Genomic DNA, 16,740 nt, shown 5'->3' with positions numbered 1-16,740 from the left:
TTGAGACTAAATTTTCACCATCGGTTCGACTACTCATGTAGAATGTTTTAATGATAATTATGACGTCATAGGTCACATGATGGTTCAGCCATGTTGGAAAATGGAAAAACTTGGGACCTCTGCATCTCTGAAACCGCACCAAGGTAAAAAAAATTGAAACTTGGTGCATAGCAAGTACTCTCATGGGGAATGAGTCTGATTTTTTATGACATCATAGGTGCCTTCATTATGATGCTATAATTGCACATGTAGAATGCTACATCCAATCAGTATGAAAATTTTTGAGGGTCATCTCGGGATAAAATGGTCCAGAAAAGTTTTTGATGACATCATTGGTCACGTGATTTGGCAGCCATATTGTTTTTTTTTTTAATTCAAACCTTCAAAACTCTTCTTTGAAATGGCTGAACCGGTCATCACTGGCAGTATTTATAAAGTGGCAGTTCTAATTATGTCTCTTATTAATTATGTAACACGCCACACAAATATACTACACAACACACTACACAAAAAAAATCTTGACGAGGGTCTGCAATCTCTGATTGCTCTTTCTCTTGTTATCTATGAATTTTAACTTGCTTTTTTCTTATATGTTGAAAATTTTTTTTTAATCAATTGTAAATCTAACTTCAATTCGGCCCTTGGCCACGATGGAAGTTGAATTGAAATAAAGAAAGAAAATAAAGAAAAAAAAAAAAAACGAAAAAAAGATCACTTTTTTCCTAAAAATTCCCCGATTTCACTTTTGATTTCGACATAATTATTGAAGCCATAAGTTCCGAAGGGCAAATATGGAATCAGATTTCGAATATCAGCTTTTAAAGCCTTGGGAAGACGCCATAATTAGCTATCTCAGCACGGATAGCAAAACCTTAACACGGATTTTGTGCAATGTGGAAAACCCCCTTGGGAAGGGGGGCAAATTAAGTCGCTACAACCTCCATCGTGTGACCCTTAGTTCTCCTGCCAAGATTGGTCAGACAGACAGTCACCAAATTACATATTTTAGTATGATAGTGTGGTATGACTTTTACATTTCCACCTGCAGATTGTGCCGAGAGTTCCCAAAGAGCTCATGGTTTAATTTGAGCTATTCCCCGACCTACCAAGAAGCTATGCTCATATGATGCACCTCTCCTCTTTGAACTTCATTCAAACATAATCAGTTTCTCTTAGTCCATTATACAGATGCATAACACCTGTGTCATACCTTTACCACCAATATTTTCAATTGGAAGTCATTATTGATAAAAGTTCAAAAGTGCAGAAAAACCTAATTTGAGAACAGGATAGTGATACAGATTCTTGTATGACATTAAAAAAAAAAGAAGAGATCGCAAATAGTCTTAAATTCTCCTAACAGTGATCTGAGGACCATGGAGGAGTGTGTTCACATATCATGTGTGGGATCAGGACATTCAAGAGAAGTAGATCTCTGTTGGCTCAGTACGATGGTGATGTAGACCCTGCTCATTCATTAAATAGCATGTGCAACATATGCTCGGGGAGATAGCCACATTAAGTACATAAACAAGTGAAAGTGAAGCGCACATACTGTAGGTGATGTCACATTTGTGTTTCACAGCCAATCATGTGCAAAGCTCAGCCGCCTCCACACAACTTTCTAGGACATTCACTCTTAAACTTGTATACTTGTATTTACACCTTAACAGTGCATTTTTCTTTCAAGGGTGCAAAGTGAAAAGTTCAATTAATAACCACATTTAGTAATTCTCAGTGAATAAAATGCTTCTTTTGTTTCACTTTCAGTAAGTGGGCAATAGGTTCAAATACATAGAATGAAGTTAATTGAACGTTGGTATGACAATGCCTGTTGGGATAAACAATCTCTTCCATGTCCATGTTTTGTTGTACTGGAAAACAAGTTTTCAATTAACTGATGAGTTTATTCTGTGTTCATCCAATCCTATTTTTGTACGAGTGTGTATGTGTCATGAAGCATGAAAAAAAATGTCACACTGGTCCTTGCAGGGACGGTGTTCCCGGGAAACCTGCAAGTACCTCCACCCTCCAGCACACCTCAAGACACAGCTGGAGATCAACGGTCGTAACAATCTAATCCAGCAGAAGCATGCAGCCTTGTTAGCCCAGCAGGCTCAGCTGGCTGCCTCCCTGCCTGGCCTTTCACCCATGGTCAGTTTTACCCATGATCAGAATTGTGTTACTGCCATGCCTTCCTTTGCATTTTCATTGTTCTGAGAACCCCTTTCTGCCCCAATCCTTGTTGTCCATATTCAAGTTATTTTTGTGTACAACTGTGTCCACATGAAGATAGGACCTATGAGGACAAATGTGGGCCATTGATGTAAGGATGATTTGGTTGACATTAATTATCAAAAGCGTCAGCAAGCTACAAAATATTCCAAGGAAATAAAAGTAAAAGCTGCGAAGACAAAGTTACCTTTGAGGCTGTTCCATACACTTTTAAACTTCTCTTTTAAAAATTTGTTTGCAAAATCTCGGCTCATGGAAGAGAGTAGGGTGACAAAGGGGAAAAAGGCAATGTACTAACATAGGGGCAATTGGACCACAGTTGGACACATCAAACAAGGGAATGAACAATCAGGAAGAGCAGAGAGATGAGGGGAGGAAACAGTAACCTGCACTTAATATAGGGCTGGTAAGGTGAGGTTAATGGGGTTACAAAAGATTGAGGGTAGTGTTAGGGTTAAGGCATGGCATGAGATTGTGGTGCCCCACCTGCAATTGAAGCAGTGGAGAGACTCTCGAAGATAGTTAAAAAAAGAACGGAAGAGTGGATACATGGACAGTTTTAAGGTTAACATTTTGGAAGTTTAAGCAGGAGAAGGTTACTGGAAGAATGCGTACATTATGGAGTTGTTGGGAAGAGACATAGGAATGAGAGAAATGAGGGAGCCAGATCGAAAGAGAGATGGTAAAAAAAAACACAGTGAGGCCGGCCTGCCTGCAATGCAATCAACTCAATCCGGAGTGTTAAGATACTCAAGGACATTAAACTGGCTCCTGTATGATGTTCTACAAGAGGTAGAAAGTCGGGTCAAATTCCCCATGAAATAGAGGCAGACAAGCAAACACTTAATTCGTACAAGAAGTTAATGTAGGAGCAACCAAAAGCTTGCAGCAAGAACTAGTGGTCACCACCAGTTGCATCTTAGATAGAGTAGTGTGTTCTATGCTCTTATTCAGCACTTCCTTGATGCTTTCTATGACGTTATGAAGGTATTTTTTGTACAGTCCAAAATCCTCTCTCATCTTTAATATTTTTAGCTTATCTGGAATTTAATTTCAATTTCAGATAAGGTATTGTCATCACACACTGTCCATCTCCGATTTCGACTTCTCTGGCCAAACCGCTTGGTCGATCTGGCTGAAGTTTGGCAGCAGCATTCTGCTCTTGACTGGTAACAGGAGTTGCAAAGCTCATTCTGGTCACATGACTTTAAGTAGGTCAAAATGGCTGACTTCGTAAAGTCCTTCAAAAATCTTCTTCTCCAGACTCACCAGTCAGAATGCTACCAAATTTGGTCCTGATGTTAAATTGTGGAGGGTTAAATTGTGTTAAATTGTTAAATAAGGATGGGGTCCTGATGTTAAATTGTGGAGGCCATGCTGATCACATGACCGAAAGTGTGTCCATACTTCATACAAAATGGCCGTACAAATGGAAGTGTGTCAAAATGGCCGATTTAATCAACTTTTGGGAAAATTTGCATTAATGCCTTTAAAAACCTTCTTCTCCAGACCCAGCAGTCAGAATGTTACCAAATTTGGGTTACAACATTAGGACAGGGTCATGATGTTAAATTGCCGAAGCCATGCCGATCACATGACCGAAAGTGTGTCAAAATGGTGGACTTAGTAAATGTTTGGGAATATTACATAAATTCCTTCAAAAACCTACCTCTCCAGACCTATCAATCAGATTGCTACCAAATTTGGGTTACAACATTAGGCCAGGGCCCAGATAAGCTACAGGTCCAGTGGTCCTATTTTTTTGTATGTGCATCGTGTAGTCCACTCTTGATAAATCATTCCACATGAGTTCCACCACAAATATTTGTTCGCTTTGATTGTAAGTGTCGGAACAATCCCCGAGCGCATTTCAAGCTTACCTCCACATGACCGGATACTTCACCTGCATTTGTTTCTGGGGCTCAAAAGCCTGAGCATCTCGGTAGTGTGCCTTCAGTGCATTTATAGTCTCTTTTTTTAGGGGCATGTGCACAAATACCCTGCCTCGGCAGCACAGCAAAACCATCTTCAGTGAATTGTAATCACACTGATTATCACTTAAACAGGCTGTTGGTTTGCCTTTGCAATCCGAGTCATTTCGTTCAGGCAATGCACCTGTACAGGTATGGTATCCAGGTGAAACTGCTGTTGCTTGTCACAATATTGTGACAAGAGATTCCAAATCATTGTACTATTTTTTTTTTTTTGTTGTATATATTCTCTTGGTTCGTATAAGAACTAACACACAGAACATGTAACAAACGGAGCAGGAGACAAGAGGGGTGGGAGAGGGAAGCACAACACAGTAGGGAACAGAGACATTATGAGATCTGTGGAAGGAAGAGGGATGGGGCAGGGAACATGGGGAATACAAGATGGACACTACAGGGACTATCAGGAAGGAAGCAGGGAATTTGAGGGGTGTGGATTAACAGGGGGTAGTAAAGATCATGGTTTTGGATGGGGGAAGACATGAGATGGTGGTGAACAGCTGTTTTGAAGACCTTGAGGGAAGAGTGGGATTGAAGAGTGTGGGAGTTTGTTTGAGAGGCGGGGATAAAAGAGGAATGAAAGAGTGAAGGTGAGCAGTGATTCTTGATTTTGGCAATTTCACCAGAAGGGGTTGCTGGTGGACCTTGAGTGCCCTGCAGAACATAGAGGGGATAAAGCACGGATAGAGTGGGGGGGGGGTCAAGGCCGGAGAGGAGACAGTAGAAGACAGAAAGGCCACAGACCTGCCTGCAAATGAGAAAGTGAGACACCCAAAGACTCAGCTTCATCGCAGGAGATACCAATGATCCTAAAAGCCTTGGCTTCCACAGCATGAAGCCGAGCTAGGTGTGAGGCAGGAGCACCAGCCCAGAGGGGAGAGCAGTACTCCATCAAGCTGCAGATTAAAGCATTGTTTGTGGTTAGGAGCTCAGGTGTGCCAAGGAAAGACTTTGCACAATGGAGGATGCCCAGTTGGCGACTGGCTTTGGAGGCCAGCTTGTTGATGTAGCTTTCCCAGGAAAGATCGTGGCAGATAGTGAGGCCCAAAAGCTTGAATGTCAGTACTTTTTAAAAAGCTTTGTTGAGAAAGTAGATGGGGGGGGGGGTTCCAGCTGGTCCTTTCAGAGAGACACAGTGAGAGGGTGAGATTTGTCAGTATTGAAAGACATGTTCCAAGTGTTTGACCAGCTTGTGATTATATTTTTACTTAGGAACATTAATAAGAAGGTTATATAAAAAGCATATCATTAATTATTTTGCCTGATCTATCTAAACTCCTCTTCCTGCTCCTCCTCAGATGCTGCCCCTTGGACCTGGCTTCTCCATGGCACCTGGTCCAGCTGCATCACTGTCTATGGCTCCTCCTTTCCTTTCGGCCCCGGCTACAAGTCTCGGCCTCAATCTATTAGCTGAGCAACCGACGACCATGTTGCTGTCCCCACCCACAATCCCTGCACCCATTACTGTGCCCTCCGTCGCTGCAGCAGCTGCTGTTGCTCACAAGTTGCTTCGAACAGATCGCTTGGAGGTCAGAAAGGAAATCTTGGATTCTTTTTTTTCTTTATTTTTTGGAAAGATTGCTGCACGTAAAACAACAAAAGTGGTGAATATTGGGGTAGTTGGAGCCTGCGTTTATATTTAGCCAGTGGAACTTCATGTTGTAGAATAATAATAATAATAATAATTACCCTGCTCAGGAAAAGTGAAAAGCAGGGTTAAGCAATTGGTTCATGCCTGTCTGTCTGTCTTATCAGTTCATGATCATCAGTTTATGATTGAGGAATAGTCTATTTAAATGAAATGTTATATTTTGACCACACAATTGAGAACATGAATAGAAAGCCAAGTCTGTCATTTCACCGTATATTGGCTCGGAATTTGTCCCGATCTCACATGCATAGGGAGGAGTGAGATAACATTTTTACTCTATCTGCCTGTCTGACGGTCAAGCAAAATTTAGAAATCATTCGAAACGGGAAACTTGCTGTTTTTAAGGATTTCATAATGGACACAGACAACAAGCACGGATAACTAATGTAAAGTGTTCGATAGGGTGATCGGTAATGTAAAGTGATAGCCACTGGAGAAAACGGTGGTAAAACCTGGAATTCATTTATTTATACATCTTTAAATTTACATTTAAATTGAATTATATCTTTTAAGACTGTATAACACAAATTGGCTGCATCAAACTTCCAAAAATCTATCAAAATATATTGAAATATAGCACGAGAGAGAGTATGACATGTTGGAGTGTGCATATCGAGTGAAGAATAGCCCGCTAAAATAGATATGCATGATTCCAATGCAATGTTAATGGGGATTTATTCACCTAATTAATTAACATGGGCCGTTAACCCAGTAACCCCCTCAAATCCTCCAACAACATCATCACCATCCATCATCATCGTCTCCATCAATTTGTCTTTATTGTTGCCATCAACATCGCCATCACATTATTGGATCATGTTTTTCATCATTATTAAAGGTAAGTTTCATGGTCTTAATAACTCAAGAGAATAAACTTTATTTTATGTTCTTCATGCAGGAAAATGACCCTGGTGTTGGTTTAATGGTTAAGGTGGCTGTCTTAAGATCCTAAGGTCTTGAGTTTGAGCCCCTGTTGTGTTGTAAACCAACACCAGATGGGTTGACTCCGCCTGTCATCCTTCTAAGGTCAGCAAAATAATTACCAGCTTCCTGGAAATGGGGCACTGCATCAGTGGCACAGCCGTGTTCCAAGCAATGATGCAACCAACAGCCACAGGCTGCATATGGAATAATGATAATATTTTATTTTATGTTCTTAACTCTTCCATTCATGAAAATACGTAGCACAAAAACCACGCACAACCATGTTAATTAAGGATACAGTTTGGACACATTTTAAAGTTGAAGTCCTGAACCCAATTTTCCCCATTACCTGATAAGTTTGTGGATGTGCAGTTCATGGGGATTTTGAAGAAGGTAAACCCCCACAAACAGCAAACGCCCTCCTGTATAAACTTTAACACTGTGTGGGGTATTGTGTTCTCTGAACTCTCTCATGAGTCTACACCAGCAAATACAACCCTTCGCTTCACTGATGAGGATATTATGATGGGGCGGGGGTGGAGGGGCTTTGCAAAGATGTAAGCTTGAAGGAAGGGGAATGGAAGGGAAGGAAGGGCGTTTTCCTTCAATCGTCGAAAAAGCCACGCCAATGTTCGCACCTTTATTTAATTTTCACACAAAACGCAATGCTCGTGATAATCTTTAGAATCTCTTTGCCTGAAACAAATTGTGAATTTGATCCGAGCAGCAGTTCTGACTTCCAAAAAAACAAAAAAGGTTTCATTTGTCCAATTCACACATTCTTTGACACCCCTTCCTCCCCATGACCTCTGGAGTGGGTTTGGAAGGATAGAGTGAGGGTGAGGGGAAGGGAAGGCAGCATGAGAGGAAGGGAAGGCAGCGTAAGAGGAAGGGGGAAGGCAACATAAGGGGAAGGCAGCATGAGGGTAAGGGGAAGGCAGAGTGAGGGGAGGGGAAGGGAGCGTGAGGAGTAGGGAAGGCAGCGTGGGGGAGGGGAAGGCAGTTTGAGAGGGGGAGTCAGTGTGATGGGGGAGGCAGTGTGAGGGGGTGGGGTAAGGCAGCATGAGGGGGAGGGAGGCAGCCTGAAGGGAGGTGAAGGCAGCATGAGGGGTGGGGAAGGGAAGGCAGTGCAAGAGGAAGGGATGGCAGCACGAGGGGAAAGGAAAACAGCATGAGGAGAAAGGAAGGCACATGAGGGGAAGGGAAGGCAGCATGAGGGGAAAGGAAAACAGCATGAGGAGAAAGGAAGGCACATGAGGGGTTGGGAAGGTTGCGTGAGGGGAGGGAAGGCAGCATGAGAGGGGGCAGCGTGAGGGGAAGGGAAGGCAGCATGAGGGGAAGGGAAGGCAACATGAGGAGAGGGGAAGGCAGTGAGAGGGGAGGGGAAGGCAGTGTGAGAGGAAGGGGGAAGGCAACATGAGGGAAGGGGAAGGCAGCATGAAGGGTGGGGAAGGGAGCATGAGGGGTGGGGAAGGCAGCATGAGGGAGAGGGGAACGCAGCATGAGGGAGAGGGGAAGGCAACATGAGGGAGAGGGGAAGGCAACATGAGGGAGAGGGGAAGACATCGTGAGGGAGAGGGGAAGACATCGTGAGGGAGAGGGGAAGGCAGAGTGAGGGAAAGGGAAGACAGGGAAATGAGGGAAGTGAGGGAAATGCCCATATCAGGACATTACCGTGGTGATAAAACACGCCCAAACAGGAACATTTTCTTTTCAACCACCTTGTTCTTTATAAAACCTGGCGGGAGCATTTCAAAATTAAAACCCACACTATCGACCTGGCAAAGGCCTGCCTGATGCCGCCTCCTGAAATGCATTCCTTCAACCTCCTCACAATCCATGCTAACCGTGCACGCGGACCAGTGATATACTCATTTTTTCACTCTCAGACATGCACGGATTGCTCCACACCTGCACTGCATGGTGCCACGTCCCACGTGGCTTTGATACTGCAGCACATCCACTCCCCATCTGACTTCAGCATTGCAGCATGTCTGCTCCACACGTGCAGAAGCACATAGTTCATGAGAAAGCTGCATAACCTCTTTTACATTGCCACGCACCACGGACCTGGATAAGAGTTCGGGTTTGGACCGTGCACCCGCGAAACACATGCACCACACACATGTAACCAAGCATACAGGCACACACCCCACCGAGAGTCATTTGTACCCATTTGTACCATGTCCGTATGTGCTGTCTACATACCTCTTCATGCTTGCAGCAAACTGACCTCCTGATTGGGACACAAACTGCATGCATAATACCACTATCGACTGCAGGGTGCTCCCCAAGTGGCTTGAGCACTCAAGCAAGCACTCCAACGAAATGGGTGATAAGGAATGGCTGGCTTGGAAAGCAATAACAAGCCGATTGATAATGGGCCACACCCGGAAAAACCAAAACATCGCTGGTGTTGTGTTCTGTTCGTATATATATAAAAGATGTAAATACCAATTCCACATTGGACGCATGAGGGAATTGCACAATGCCATATGGTATCGGGTGAAGAGGTACTTTAAAAATTAAATAATTCTCAAATCCAGGTCCGGATTCGGATCTTCACCAAAATCTAATCAAATCGTCCTTGTCACACACCCAACTTTTCCACGAAGTTTCATCCAAATCCGTCCACAACTTTTTGGGACAGCGTGCTATATATCGCTATTGGCCCAATCTCTCAATGGTGAAGAATCACTTTAAAAAAAAAAATTATCGGATTCAGATCTTCACCAAAATTGAATCAAATAGTCCTTGTCACACACCCAACTTTTCCACCAAGGTTCGTACAAATCCGTCCACAACTTTTTGAAATACCATGCTATATACCGCGATTGTCCTAATCTCTCAATGGTGAAGAATCACGTAAAAAAAATTCTCTTAGTCGGATCCGGATCTGGATCTTCACCAAAATCTAATCAGTCTGTCCTTGTCACACACCCAACCTGCCCACAAAATTTAATCTGGATCTGTCCACAACTTTTTGAGATATCCCGCACACAAACAGACAGACAGAGGTGAAAACATAACCTCCTTCCACCTTTGGTGGCAGAGGTAATTAATTAGCTGTTCCTGTATGTTTCCTCTGCTGGTCAGTGCATTTAACAGCAAAGACACAACCATGAGACCCAAGGAGCTTTCAAAAGTTCTCTTGGATAAAGTTGTGGAAAGGCACAGATCAGGGGGTGGATGGATATAAAAATATTTTAAAGGCCTTGAATATCCTTGGAGCACAGTCAAGACAATCATTAAGAAGTGAAAGGCATATGGTATCACCAAGACCCTGCCTAAATCAGGCTGTCCCTCCAAACTGGATGACCAAGCAAGGAGGAGACTGATCAGAGAGGTCACCAAGAGGCCAATCCATCCATCGGGACCATACTATGTACAGAGCGCCGGTGCTGCCAAAACAGTCTCCTGGGCTATTGGGCACAATCCTGGACAGGTCACCACTCCGATGCAGGATACTCAAATGTCTCAATCATCCCCGCAAGCTGGTTTTGCCAAACTCAGAAGGCTGAGTCAACCCCACCTGGTATCAATTCAATGGCTGAGTGGGATTTGAACTCAGGACCCTCAGATCCCAAGCCCACCACCCTACCCATTAAGTGAACACCAGGCACGAGAGGCCAATGGCAACTTTGAAAGAGCTACAGGCTTTATGGCAAAGACTGGTTACTGTGTGCATGTGACAACAATATGCCAAACACTCCAGCAGTCTGGCCTGTGTGGTAGAGTGGCGAGAAGGAAGCCATTACTCAAAAAAGATCACCTCGAGTCCTGTTTGAGGTTTACAAAAAAAAAAACTCCGGAGATTCTGAAGCCATGTGGCAAAAGTCTTGTGGTCTGATGAAACCAAGATGTAACTTTTTGATCTAAATGCAAAAGGTTACATTTCGCACAAACCCAACAAAGCACGTCACCCAAGGGACACCATCCCTACTGTGAAGCTTTGTGGTTTACAACATCATGTTATGGGGATGTTTCTCATTAGCAGGGACTTGGGCACTTGTCAGGATAGAAGGGAAAATGGATGGAGCAAAATACAGGAAAACCTGCTGCTGTCTGCAAGAAAGCTGAAATTGGGACAGAAGTTCACCTTTCAGCATGACAAGGACCTGAATCACACAGCCAAAGCTACACTGGAGTGTCTAATCAACAAAAATATAAATGTCCTTGAGTGGCCCAGTCAAAGTCCTGACCTAAATCCAATCAAAAATCTGTGGCATGACTTGAAGATTGCTGTCCGTCAACGCTTCCCACGCAACTTGACTGAACTTGAACTTGAACCCAATCAAGGTGTGCAAAGTTGGTAGAGACCTTTCACTACAGACTCACAGCTGTAATCACCGTCAAAGGTGCTTCCACCACGTATTTACTCAGGGGGGTGTACACTTATCCCACCAAGATATTCTCGCTTTGTTTTTTTTGATTAATTTTCTAAAATTTGTAGACGTTTGTTTTTGTTACCTGGAAATTGTGGGTTATGATGTGTAAATAAAGGTGGAAAAGTCTGATTTAATGAAATTTTATTCCAGATGATAAGGCAACAAATGGTGAAAATTTTGAAAGGGGGTGTAGACTTTCAATAGACAATGTATATTCAATACTTTTTTTTTTTCAACATTTCCATTTTGTTCATAATCGCCCGATCAAACAGCATTTCCAATTAAACACCGCCTTTAAAGCATTACAAAGCAGGTCGCTCTCCTTGCAACAGGTGAGAAAAGGATATGAACAAAAAGCAGCTGATCTATACTATAAAAGAGCTGTTTGTCTGTGTGTGTGTGTGTGTGTGTGTGTGTGTGTGTGTGTGTGTGTGTGTGTGTGTGTGTGTGTGTGTGTGTGTGTGTGTGTGTGTGTGTGTGTGTGTGTGTGTGTGTGTGTTGCCATTATTCTCAGAGATGGCTGAACGGATTTTCGTCAAATTTTCAGAGGTTCGTCAGTGAGTGCCAGGGAGTGTTTTAGGCAAAACAAATTTCGAAAAAAATAAAAAAAAAGTTCGTTTTAATTTTTTTATTATTTTATTATTTTCCCCCATCGCTGTGTCGTGTTGAAGCCTTTTTGATTAATGACAGTTATATTCAAGTACGCATACGTGTGAATAAATACAGAACAATTACCAGACATTTAAAGACAAATAAACCTCTTCCAGAAGCAGTCAAAGCTAGCAGTACATCTTCATCTTCATCTTCATGAACGACACAATATTTATAGATTGGGGTCAAACTTAACCCAGAAACATCAACGCACATTCATGAGCATCCATTCGACGAATAACATCGAATTCCACTTCCAAGGTAACACTTTTACAATGCCTCCGCCAATAATCTACAGGGTGTTTACAAAGTCCCGTTACCCCTTCCGCAGAACCTGAAATTAATATAATTAACATACAAGAGGTACAAATGCAAACTATGAATACACTAAACTTTTATTGTCATAAAAACCAAAGTGTTGACATTAACATGAACACATATGAAGACCACAAGGGGAAAACCAGAGATGTCAGGATAAGTCAATTTTGAAGAAACTGAAAAACAAAGCTTCAAGACTTTGGTGGACTGTTTAATAACTGTCATATGGATTTCTTTTCCAGTAAAAGGAAGAGTGATCATTGGCCGATCAAATTGAGCATGTAGCATTTGCCAAGCTTCTGTGTTATTTAATTTAAGAGCAAAGAACGAATCAATGTTGCAAACTGACATCACTGGTTCTTCCCTTGTTTAATAATTGCCATGCAATTTTAACCCAGGATGTGTAGCAAATTCATGCTTGTTGGTTATTAGCATACATTACATGACTTTGGTGATCACAGATTATTTTTTTCAACATTAAACGGTCATTGTTTTTTTTGTTTGATTGGTGTTCAACGCCATGCTTAAGGGTATTTCGCTTATATGACGACGGATTCTCCATTTCTTACTCCGTACTACTTAATATGACGAAAAACCGGGAGGAAACCAAGTATAAACCACCCCCATGATAGCCAAAGTCACCTCATGTGACTCCCTCATATACCTAAGCAGGTTGATTGGGCGGTGGGTACATCGAATGAGGATGGGTACGCAGACGCGCTAACCATTAAGCCACGGCGTGGGTCCCATAAAAGTCACAATAAAGGTTTGACCAGGCTTGAACCACGATATGCACCAACTATGGAGCCCATGATATAACCAAATAGGCCATTGTAGTGCTCAGAGTTTATGCAGTGATAGTTTTACAACCTTTTATAACTTAGTTTCTCAACTCTGAATATTATGATGGAACGGTTAACATGAATGACGCAGAAAGCCAATCTTATCTGAGTGAAAACTAATTTTAATACTTTGCAGAACACAAAACCTGTGATCAAAAATAATAGATCCATGATATAACCAAATAGGCCATTGTAGTGCTCAGAGTTTATGCTGGGAAAGTTTTACAACCTTTCATTTTTTAGTTTCTCAACTCTGAATATAATGGTGGAACAGTTAACATGAATGAAAGAGAGATAACCAGGAGTAAAGTACTGACAACTCTGGGTTTCTACTTGTTCAGCTTTGACAACACTTGTTTTTTCATTGCACGGCTAAACTTTATACCATATAAATTATGTGACACCCCTGGTTATTTGTTAACGTAATATTGTGAGAGGAAATCTTATGTTGCCAACTATTGGCAGGTGCAATAACCCTGAAATTTATAAAAAGTGACATCTCTGGTTTTCCCCTTGTGGTCTGCATATAGTATATATAAGCGAAATGTACCAATGTAGATGATGATTGAGGGGGGGGTGGTTAAGGGGGGCAACGGGACTATATGGCCACCCTATCAGGTACAGTACACTTCTCTATGTGCAAAGTTGATTTTGCGATCTCTTGGTTTTGGGTCTAATGGTCATGGTCACTTGAAAGTTGCAATTGCACAGGGTTTCCTCAAATCTCACGGGATTGTGAGTTGAAAGTTGCAATTGCACGGGGTTTCCTCAAATCTCACGGGATTGTGAGTTGAACAGGTGACCATGACGGGGCATTTTAAAATGTCTGTTGTGCCTCCGTCTTTGTAGCGATGTGAAGGATAATATTGAATGAACCCCGACCCCAATGCTTAGTGGGTGCAGAAAGTGTTTTAGGCCCCAACAAAAAATATACCTGGCAACGCCAGGTACACCTGCTAATATTCAATAATTTATTCGCACGAGTTTTTAAAGGGTGAAAGTTAGTTTTTATTCATTTTTCTCTGGAAGTGACAAGTTGTAGTCTAGTCACTTGCAAACGAACAACCAAGCAGCTTGTAGAGTGTTCACCAAGTGTCATAAGCACTCAAGTAAGCACTCCAACAAAACAGTTGATAAGTTACGGCTGACTTGGCAAGCGATAGCAAGCTAATTGGGAATGGGATACACCCGCAAATACAAAAACATCGCTAATTTCTTAACATTTTCATATTTAATTCCAGGTTTCGACACTTTGTTAATCCACGAGATCCGATCCTCAAAGCTGAAATCATATTTCAATCACATACATCCTTTAATTTCCCCATGAGAGGTCATCATGGAAAATCACATCATCATGCATAAATTCACTCCAGGCTCATAATTTGAAAACCAGAGCACTTACAAATGTGATGTACTATATTTTCCTGTGTATTAACCGCACTCCTGTTTTTAACCCTCAAAAAAAAGAAAAAAGAAAAAACCTTTTCCAGTGTATTAACCACACCCATGTTTTTACCCTCAGAAGATATCAATATAATAATCATTTTATTTTCTGATCTCGATCTAAATACGTTTGTACATTAACTTTGTAAGGAACAAAGTGACGGAGGTATCAACATGCTTACTCTCACATCCGCTTAATTTCGTCTAACAGTCTAATTCTCATTTTCAAGAAGTTAGACAGGAGAGGGTACCAAGAAGGTTTTATTTTTCTTTATTTTTTAATACTATAGAGGAATTTTTTTTGTTCCTAGAAAAAGGAAGAAAACGAATTCATACCGGTATCACACATATTTCTTGTGGATTTGTGGCCCTGAAAAGGGTCGTTTGCATTTGATGAAGCTTTTCTGCTGAACCCAAGGAAATCTTCGTCAATGCTTTCCTCGTCGATGATTACACCTAACTCCTTGTCCAAATCAGGGTCGAGCAAGTCCCCGTCGCTGTCCACATCTCTGTCACTGTCACCGTCATTTGCAGCCTCCTCCTCCCAAATGATGTCGTCCTCTGTGCCGTTAACATGTACGTATTGTCATTTCAGAAATATGCAGCATTTCGGAAATGCTTGCTTGATTATGTCAGACGGTATCTCCTCCTACACCTTGATGATCCAGCCACAGATCATTGGAAGTTCGACCTTCCTCATCCTCCCGATAAACGCCGGCCGACAGTCTCCCTGTCCACATAATGCTCAGACAACGTAGCGACTGGAGTAATGGTGGAAGTTCAACCAAGATGCATGTGGCCAATGCTCCTCGGAATGGGGTCGAAAATCCCAGCGAGAAACGAATCACAAACGTTGAATTTTCAACTGATGAAAATACCAAGTCCGGGAAATAGGAAAGTTCGTCTGTGGTGATTCCACCGAGGTGCAGCTAATGCTCTTCAAAACCTGGGTCGAATACAACGGCCTGCGAAGTAAGAGAGTTCCTCTGGTCAACGCAAGGAACTTGCGGGAAGCAAGTTGGGAACCGCTGAGAGAAACGAGAGGAAAACTAAGAGAACCAGGAAGAACGAAGAGAACCAAAGGAAGCCAAAATAACCGAGCAGCACTGGATCCTCTGGATCTGGAGAAGCTTCACCTTCCCATGGATCCTCGCTCTCGTAACATGCTTCTTCTTCCTTTAAAATCCATTTTTCCTCAGAGGACTGAGCAAGATGGCACGCCAACATTTTGGGAAGGCTTATTTTATTTTATTTTTTTTTGTGATGAGCACCTGCTAAATTATCTTCAAAAGGGGTGTTTAAATTTACCCAAACACCCAGTTTTCACTCGTGCACTCCCTTGGAGTTCCCTTAGGATGCATGTAAATTGTAAATCTTCGGGCCGCTTGGTTTCATGGTTGGTTTGTTTTGCTTTTTTTGTATTCATTTTGCTTTTTTTTATACCATGTCGAGGCTTGTGTAAGAGCTAATACGCAGAAACGTATAACAAGGCAGGAGACAAGAGGGGCGGGAGAGGGAAGCACAAAATAGTGGGGAATGGACAATAGAAGATCTGTGGATGGGACAGGGTACACAGGGTAAACAAGATGGACACCACAGGGACTTTCAGCAAAGAAAACAGGAAATTTGAAGGAGGTGGGTTTGGGGTGGATTAACGGTGGAAGTAAAGATCAAGATTTTGGATGGGGGAAGATATGAGATGGTGGTGATCAGCTGTTTTGAAGACATGGATGGAGGAGTGGGATTGAAGAGAGTGTGGGAGTTTGTTACAGAGGTGGGAAAAAAAGAGGAATGGAAGAGTGAAGGTGAGCAGTGATTCTTGATTTTGTCAGCTTCACCAGAAAGGGGTTTTTGGTAGACCTTGAGTGCCCTGTGGAGATATACGAGGGACATATCAGACAGAGCAAAGGGGGGGGGGGGCAAGACCCGATAGGAGATGGTGGAAGACAGAAAGACCACCGACCTGCCTCCAGTGAGGGAGTGAGAGACCCAAATGCTCAGCTTCATCACGGGAGATACCAATGATCCTAAAAGCCTTGGTTTCCACAGCGTGAAGTCTAGCATGGTGTGAGGCAGGAGTACTACCCCAAAGGGGAGGGGAGTTCTCCATCAGACTGCGGATGAAAGTTTGTAAATGGTTGGAAGGTCAGGTGTGCCAAGGATGGACTTTGTACGATGTAGGATGTGCAGTCGGCGACTGGCTTTGGGGACCAGCTTGGAAATGTGGCTTTCCCAGGAAAGATCGTGGCAGACAGTGAGGCCCAAAAGCTTGAATGAAAGGGCTTCTTCAAGGGAAT

The 16,740-nt window shown here is 42.6% G+C and overlaps 1 protein-coding gene across 2 annotated transcripts in view; it reads left to right on the top strand.

Annotated features, from left to right (window-relative positions):
* The window catches only part of LOC147017879 (muscleblind-like protein 2a), an 86,232-nt gene that overhangs the window by 39,389 nt on the left and 30,103 nt on the right, over positions 1–16,740 (top strand). For both annotated transcript variants that reach the window (XM_085896954.1, XM_085896955.1), the window contains 2 exons: positions 1,993–2,154; positions 5,525–5,755. In XM_085896954.1, coding sequence (XP_085753080.1) covers positions 1,993–2,154; positions 5,525–5,755 — 393 coding nt within the window. The remainder of the gene's footprint in view (positions 1–1,992; positions 2,155–5,524; positions 5,756–16,740) is intronic.

Source organism: Eptatretus burgeri, chromosome 10, assembly GCF_056783735.1.
Source record: "Eptatretus burgeri isolate ZD-2024b chromosome 10, Ebu_testis_v1, whole genome shotgun sequence".
NCBI lineage: Eukaryota > Metazoa > Chordata > Myxini > Myxiniformes > Myxinidae > Eptatretus > Eptatretus burgeri.
This window is presented reverse-complemented; position numbering and strand designations above follow the sequence as displayed.